Source organism: Diadema antillarum, unplaced genomic scaffold (assembly GCF_040938485.1).
Source record: "Diadema antillarum isolate AM-2024a unplaced genomic scaffold, OU_Dant_1.0 scf00000223, whole genome shotgun sequence".
NCBI classification, from domain to species: Eukaryota; Metazoa; Echinodermata; class Echinoidea; order Diadematoida; family Diadematidae; genus Diadema; species Diadema antillarum.
In genome coordinates, this window is record NW_027271112.1 from 313743 (window position 1) to 322587 (window position 8845).

Here is an 8845-nt window from a genome sequence, read left to right on the forward strand (position 1 = left end):
CTCTTTTTATTTGTAGTGTTCGAGTTTGTAGAGCAGTATTCTCTGTCATCTTAGCTTTAAACACTAGCCAGTCTCGGGAAGGCACCAAAAACTTTTTCCTCAAGGTTTATGAGTCGGGAAGTCTGAGTAAAATCTAATTCAGTTCAAGCCTAGATGATGGATTTGCATGGAACATAAACAACCTTTCTCTCAGTTCATAAACACTGATTAAGATTGTGGTCTGAAAAGAACAAACGAACAAACAAACCCACACACACTTACATCCACCCCAAACGAACACAGCCTTGTACACATTGGCAGACGACTAAGGTACTGTATAAGCTGTCATTTTTATGTACAGATAATTTTGCGAATGACGAGGTCACAGACATTTTCACGAGATGTCACTTTCGTAAAATGACACCGAGGCTTTCGCAAGTGCACTACAGTATTTTATTAGCGCATGGCGACATTTCTGAAAATTTGTAGTCTAACTGCAATATACAAAATTTGTAGAAATAACAGCTTTATACAGTATACAAATTACTGTAATTTATATACACTCTGTACATAAACAGTGTTGTGTGAAAGCACAACGGAGGACCTTGGGGGTGTTTCATAAAGCTGTTCGTAAAGTTACGAACGACTTATGAGCGACTGGTGATCAGTTCTTATGCTGAATTATGGAAATTCTGATATGTACAGCACATCAGAACTGATCACCAGTCGCTCGTAAGTTGTTCGTAACTTTACGAACAGCTTTATGAAACAGGGCCCTGGTCATAATAACAGGATTCGACTGTACAGTGTACAGTAATGTACTGTATACAACTGCTGTACTAATTTTAATGTATGTGGTCGAAGTGTGTGTGGAGGGTGTGATTGGTTACAGCTCGTTATTCTGAAGGTTCTTCAGTCCGAAGATTCGTTATTCCGAAGGTTCGTTATTTCGAATTTCATTTTCAGATTAACAAATCTTCGGAATAACTCCACAAATGTTCGGATTAACGAACCCTTTCTCATTTTCGGATTAACGAACCTCTAGGTATAGGGAATTTGTGTGTTTCGGATTAACGAACCTTCGGAATAACGAACCTTCGAAATAGTGAACCTTCGGAATAACGAACAGCACCCGTGTGATTGATGGAGCTGGTGGCTAGATTAGCAGATGCGTCAACTCCTGTATGGATGGTAGAAATCTACAAGATACCACAAAATAATTTTATCATTACAAACAAGTAGCCCTCCACTCCCCATCTCTATTCTACACTGTATGTACACTCGGTAAACCTACAAACATAACTAAATACAATACATGTATTTGTACAGTAATGGAAAGTTGAGTTACCGCCCCCATCTATGGAGTGAATCTCAGAATGATATCCTTGGGGGGAAATCATGAGCTCTTCTTGTGTTTTATTTTTCTTTTGAATTTTCTATTTCATTTTTTTTTTTTTTTAAATAACACCAAAGGTTTGGGTATGCTACAGCCCCCACCTCCCCTGTCCCACGGCCGCTGATATATATGTTACAACCAATGGCTTCCATTTTAACAATATTTCTTTGTTCAAAACAAAAAATAAAACAAAAAAAAAATCTCGCTGGCCCGAGTATCTCGTTATAACCAGATTTGCCTTAAACATGGTAAAGAATGGACTAGAACACTTCCAACTGATGAAAACATGCTCCATTTATTTGATAGATCACAATGACGACAGATCATACATTAACAGTACACTTGTATATTCATGGACAAATTACTTAACTCGATTCCCACAACAAATGATTGTATTACATACTATGATTGGGTTATGCAATTATACATGAGGATAAAATCCGTCTAAATGTGGCAAGAATAGCTTTGATATACAGTGTACAATAATTGGTAACATGCATACCTCACAATGTAAATCAATACATAACCAACGATTTAGTCCAGCACTTACTAGCTTGTAACAAACTGGGAATGTACTAAAAAATGTAGATAGGAACATTTACATTATCCCTCTGCGAGATACAAGCTACGACCATCGTGATAGCTGCAAAAACTGGACAAAATGGCGAAACTCTTCCATCAATGAGTGATAGAAAAAAAAATCTTGCATTTCTAACTGTGCACTCTATACATGCATCATGTTTTCCTGAAGTTTGCGTACCGATTCGTATTCATGAATGTGTACTTCATGAATAATGCCCCCCCCCCCCCCCCCGAATTCAAGCTTGCTAAATAGCCCAGGTAAGTTAGGGTTAAGAGCTAGAAGGATCAACTAATCTCTGCATTTCTTTTGTCTTTAACGATAAATAAAGGGGGCGAGCGCCTTTTGCGCCCCCTCTGGATCCTCCACTGATTTTGTGTCAATGCAATCCCTGCTAGACTGATATTATCATCATACAGCGGAATTCAGTCAAGACATGGAGTGGTTTCTCAAAAGACCTATCAGGCTATATACTCGAGAACAACATGGGAAATTTGAAGACATAGGCCTACTTCCCACTTGTAGAAGAAGAGAGAGCTCATTGATGATTTGATGAGGACTACAAATTAGATCGTGTCAGGTCGCAAAGGCGTTGCAAAAGAAATTGAAATAGCAACACAAGAATTATGTAAAACTAATACAAGAGCCTCATTGATATAGCTGGAAATATCAGGTCTTTTCCTACACGATATTAAGGTCCCATCTCGCTGTGTGGTGAAGTGTCTCTCCAACGTGTCTATAGCTGGAAAATTCTTGGTCTGAAATTGTGTTACCATATATCCGTTATGCAGTATTGCTGTTACATTACACTATGAGACAAATGACAAGAAAATCATGCTAACATAAAATTATTCATACTTCAATACAAATTTTGTGACACAATTTGCTCGTATGCTTAACTAAACGTATGAAGCTGATCCTGCACGAAATGAAATCTTAGAAAATGATGAAAGAAGGCTTAGACTCATGATTTAAGTGAAGGCTGCAAGTGAGTAGCAAGTATCAGCAAGTAATAGTGATTAAGATCAGCATTTGAAGTTGGAGTAGATCTCTTAATTGTTTTAAAGAATCCTTGCTCTTAGGCTGTTAGGTATAAGCCTTTCCGCAGTTTGAAACAAATCCCTATATTGTTTGTTTTCATGACAAGGCAGTAACAAGCTAAGAGCGAAAATATAGATGCATATTTACTATGAACGAAGTAGACAAAAAGTTATGCAGATTTATTCTTGTTTTTCGAAGTACTGTATATAAATGTGAGGCACTTTGTGTGAGAAAGGTCCGATTCTGATTTTCAAAAATGATAAAACAGCGATGCACATAATTATAGACCTGAACTCTGTTTTCATTATAATTAGTTATGAGTATTATTATAATTATCATTCTTATTATGACTAATATACAGACGAAAAGGCACGGCAAACGGCAACGCGCAGTTTTCGGAGTGCTCCTGATTTTATTGGAAATATGTGTTTAAATTTCACTTTTTGGGAAGGATTTTTTCACCAAAATTATTCTTTTATACCAGTCATCTTTATTCTGGACCACATTTGGTGAAAAAGCGTGGAATTCACTGCCTCATTTGTGTATTTCCAGTGATTACATTCTGGCGGGCCCACACAAACCAGGGCAGCCATATTTGAAAAGCTGTTGAGAACAGTCCCACATATGACTTTCTCGTGCTGGCTTCATTTCATGGGGACATGTTAGTCTACGACCGTAAATTTACTACCCTGTGCTGTGCACTTCTTAGTCAATGACCATGGATCTTAATACAACCAACGGTCATCCAGGATTCTCAAAAATGTATGATGCTCTGATCTTTTTATAAATGATTAACAGAGATATCTGGATATTTTTTCCTGCACCAAAAATTGATTTTTAATTTTGAGTGGATGCCATCTCACTCAACTCAGCTCCAGCCAAGCCTTTCGACTCTGTAACCAAGCAAGGCCTGTCAAGTCAAGCTTTTTCAACTTTAACCTGCTCCCGTTTGGAGCCATCCAGGATTGTATCGAAGTTAGTCTATGTGTGCTGTCACCGTCAAGGTCAGTCTTACCCATAATGCTCAACTTGCAGATTTTTGCAGGGCTTCTTTGCATGCCCATTTTGGTATCAAACCTTGTACCATCTGACTCATTTGTTACACCATTTTCTACCAGTAACACCAACTCACCACCACAAAATGTTGATGCTTCCAAGGGAACAGTTCTACTCTTTGAATGTTCCACCCAGAGCACCAATCATAGATTCCTCCAAGCATCCTGGGTATCATCAATGTCGAGTCTAAACAGTACAAGAGTTAGACCAAATCCAAATGAGAATTCTGATTTGTTGTATATTGCCATTCTTCTGATAACCCAATCACATGACACTGAAGTCAATCCGGGCCCCTACACTCCCAAGTATCCATGTGGTGTATGTAGGAAAGCTGTTCGTTGGTCAAAAACCAGAATGGCCGTTGCGTGTGATACACGTGACACCTGGTATCACACTGACTGCATGGGAATGTCATCTGAATCCTATGACAGAATCAACAAGTCAAATGTTAGCTGGATTTGTGCAGCCTGTGACTCACCAAATCACTCGCTGTCAGTACTCGACTCTTATCTAAGTGAATCGGATAATAAATTCCAAGTCTTATCAGATATTGAAAACTCATCAAATCAGAGTGGATCTAGTACGCCTAGTGGTGATGAATCAGGCGTGCAAACCACTTCTCATCACAACTCCAAGAGAAATCAGGACTTAACAGACTCTCTACCAAATCCGGGATCTCCTGTTTATCGGTCCTCCCCGATCAAAAGCAACAGTAATGCTGAGACCAAAAGGAGGAAGATAGTTGCAAGACCCTTGAAGATCCTTTCTGCCAATCTGCAATCCATGAATGCCAAAAGGGAAGCTTTTTGGGAAGCAGTGGAGAGCAGCCAGCCAGATATTATAATTGCTAATGAAACATGGCTTAAGCCTTCTATGTTGAATTCAGAAATGATGCCACCAGGTTATAATGCCCCTGTCAGAAAAGATCGACACGATGGATATGGAGGTGTTCTTCTTGCCACAAAACATGATCTTGTAGACTGTGAGATAGACGTGAAATCAGACTGCGAGCTTGTAGCAACTAAGATCCAGGTCTACGGCCAGCAGCCCCTCATCGTTATGTCTGTCTATCGCCCACCCAAAAATGATCTTGAATATGCTCAGTCCTTGTGCCAGTCCATACAGAGGATCATGTGCAATAACCCATCTGCTGTAGTCTGGATCAGCGGAGATTTCAATCTTCCTGACATCAGCTGGGACACCTGTACTATAACCGGTCACCAATATTCTGTTGCACTGAACAACTACTTCATATCAATGTTCAATGATGTAGGTCTGTCGCAGTCTGTTGATTTTCCAACAAGAGGAGACAAGACATTAGACTTGTTTCTTACAAATAGGCCATCGCTACTGAGCAAGTGCGTACCAATGCCAGGAGTCAGCGACCATGACATGGTTCTCGCACTCTCTGACGTCCGTGCTAAGAGGCAGAAACCAGCCCCTCGCAGAGTCTTTCTTTGGAGAAAGGCAGACTTCGACAACATCAGGGCGGAAACTCTTGCCTTTAGTAAGTCATATATGGAGTCAAACTCTACCAACACCAATGTGGACCAGCTGTGGAGAGATATTACATCCTTCCTTCACAAAGTTCTGGAAACCATGGTTCCATCAAAACTCTCCTCCCCCGCTTCAGCCAAGCGTGGATAAACCAAGATCTGAAGCGCTTGTCAAAGAAAAAGAAAGTAGCCTTCAAAAGGGCAAAGAATTCTAAGAAGACGGAAGATTGGGACAAATACAAAAGCCTCAAGAAACTCATGCAGCAAAAATGCAGGTCTGCCTATCATACCTATATAGGTGACATGCTCTGTGAAGATGGTAACCCTAAAAAGTTCTGGTCATACATAAAGAGTACTCGATGCGAGAATTCCGGTGTTGCACCTCTGATGCAAAATGGCGTCCTGCAGAGTGATGCATCAGCCAAGGCCAGGCTCCTCAACAACCAGTTTACCTCAGTTTTTACAAATGAGGAAACATCTACACTACCTGAACTGGGCACCAGCCCACACCCCACGGTACCTACTTTCACTGTTCACAGCGAAGGGGTTAGGAAGCTTCTGGCAAACCTTAAACCACATACCGCTTGTGGTCCAGACAACCTGCCTGCCTATCTTCTCAAGGAACTTGCAGATCAACTAGCTCCTGTCCTTTGTCTTCTTTTCAATGCTACTCTAAATCAGGGGAGGATTCCCCATGAATGGAAGATGGCTAACATCGTACCCATTTTCAAGAAGGGGGACAAGCACAGAGCCACGAATTACCGACCTATCTCCCTAACTTCGATCATCTGTAAAACAGCAGAACACATAATCCACAGCCAAATTATGCACCACCTGGACACCCATAATCTCTTGACGGAAGCCCAATATGGTTTCAGAAGGGGACGATCATGCGAGTCGCAACTACTTGTGACTGTACACGACCTTGCCACAGGCCTTAATGATAAACAACAGATTGATGCCATCCTCCTTGATTTCGCCAAAGCTTTCGACAAAGTACCACACGAGCGTCTTCTCCTCAAACTGAGTCACTATGGAGTCAGAGGTCACCTGCTGTCATGGATTCGTGACTTCCTCCAAGGACGGACTCAGAAGGTCATACTTGAGGGGAAAGAGAGTACCACCACAAGTGTGACATCGGGAGTACCTCAGGGAACAGTTCTTGGACCCCTCCTGTTCCTGGTCTTCATTAACGATCTTCCTGAGTGCGTTTCCTCATCTATACGCCTCTATGCAGATGATGCCCTCCTTTATCGATCCATCAAAACCCATGAGGATGTAGATGCATTACACAGGGATCTCACCAGTGTCCAGGAATGGGAGAAGACTTGGCTCATGTCCTTCAATGCCGACAAATGCGAAGTATTGAGGATATCTAACAAGAGGAAGAACATCATTGGAACATCCCCGTACTCCATCCATGGGACAGCACTCCGGACTGTCGATGAGGCTAAGTACCTTGGCGTTACCCTTCATCGAAGTCTTAGCTGGAAGCCACATATCCAATCCACATGTAAGAAAAGCAATAGCACACTCGGCTTTCTTCGACGCAATTTGAGGAGATGCCCTGCCAACATTAAGGAACTGGCATATAAGACCTACGTACGTCCCATTCTGGAATATTCCTCCACGGTGTGGGATCCTCACACTAAGGACCTCATCTCCCAGATCGAAATGGTCCAACGACGTGCGGCTAGATTCGTAAAGGCAGACTACAGATACAAAAGTAGTGTCGCCCAGATGCTACAAAACCTTCAATGGCAGACCCTGCAGGAGCGACGTGCACACAGCAAAGTCACCATGCTGTACAGGATCGTTAATGGTCTTGTTGCCATCCCCTCTGGGCCTCCATTCCTGTACCCCACTCCAGACCTACATGCAACTAGAGGCCATGATCAACAGTTTAGACAGCAACACTGTAGAATCATCATTTTCCAACACAGCTTCTTCCCAAGTGTTGTCCGCATGTGGAACGCCCTACCTCCAACAGTGGTTGCTGCTCCGTCTCTCGAGTTATTCCGGAGCCGCCTGACACCACTCACCCTCTGTTAAGACAGCCAAAGGGAGTTATTTTTACTCGCACGGTAGCTTAGTTATTTATTTTTGTTTGTCCCAAATTGCACCCAAAATGCACTCTTATTTTGTGTGTCTCCGTGACTGCGCTTTTGCCTGCCAAGTACGACAATACTCTTATCAGAGGGATGTACTCATCGGAAGAAGAAGAAGAAGAAGAAAACGTATACAAGATTACAAAATACAATACAAAACTAGATAACATTAGTGATGCCTACATTCAAATAATTAATATGCAAACAACACTTCGTTTATATTTTGCCATATACCACAACGTATAAACCAGCCATGTTTCCCTGTAAATCCTTGTTAATGATAATTAGGTTATCCCTGTTACGCTGAATTTTTACCGCATTCACATTATCAAAATTGTGCGTCATTTCTTTTCATCTGTGACAATACTGCAAGATAATCAGAAGTGTTATCAATGATGAATAAAATCTTGGGCACATTATACCACACGATATAGTTTGCATTATTACATTATTATGCTTTATTGAGATACCAACACTGTGTCGTAGGCTTGTAATAATTGATAGTATGAAAGAAATGTGTGCCTGTTTAAAAAAAAAAGTGCAGGGTAAACTCTATTCCATTCAGTAGAACAGCTAATGTACAGATATAAGAATGGAATGGTCTTTGCTAAAACAAAGTGATTTACCAAAGTGTGTGGTGCAAGTAAACTTATAACTCAGTGTTGTGAAGGGACTGTTTGAGATGGGAATATCAAACAAGAAGCCATTATAGACATGAGAACGGTTGTTTCCTTCACATCTGGAGGTATAGAACATTCCATAATTGAAGGGCTGGAAGTTGAAAGGAAAGGGCCCGAGAGCAGGAAGTATAATGACAAAATCTGAGTTCTATTTTTGATATATCTCATAAGCTATGTGGACTTGCTTAGTTTCTCCTTTGTTCTATTAGCGATGCCATGAGACCTATACGTCATTGCTGCCGAGGTGAAACATATAGCTCAACCAAGGAGGTCCTACAGAAAGTGGCAAAATTCACATTGACAGCAGACTTTTTTTTCTGTAGGCCTATACAAGACATTAAGTGTCTCCGTTGATTATTTCACATGAAGAAACGCGTTTACTGCATCATTTGGAGAGGACCTCCCCCGTTCAGGAGGGAGAAAAATGTGATTGTATCATCTTTCTTTACTGCCACCGAAAGGCTGTACTACTAAGTCTCAATTTTTACGTAGATTTTACGTATACAGCA

At 41.1% G+C, this 8845-nt stretch overlaps 1 protein-coding gene across 1 annotated transcript; it reads left to right on the top strand.

The window, feature by feature from the left end:
- The first annotated feature begins 4406 nt into the window (after window positions 1-4406).
- On the top strand, window positions 4407-5699 carry LOC139724578 (uncharacterized). Its single transcript, XM_071635710.1, has one exon. The coding sequence runs from the start codon at window positions 4407-4409 to the stop codon at window positions 5697-5699; it is 1293 nt and encodes a 430-aa protein (XP_071491811.1).
- The last annotated feature ends 3146 nt before the right edge of the window (window positions 5700-8845 follow it).

Coding starts and splice junctions, on each gene's coding strand:
- LOC139724578 (XM_071635710.1), top strand. CDS start 4,407: ATGGCCGTTGCGTGTGATACACGTGACACCTGGTATCACACTGACTGC.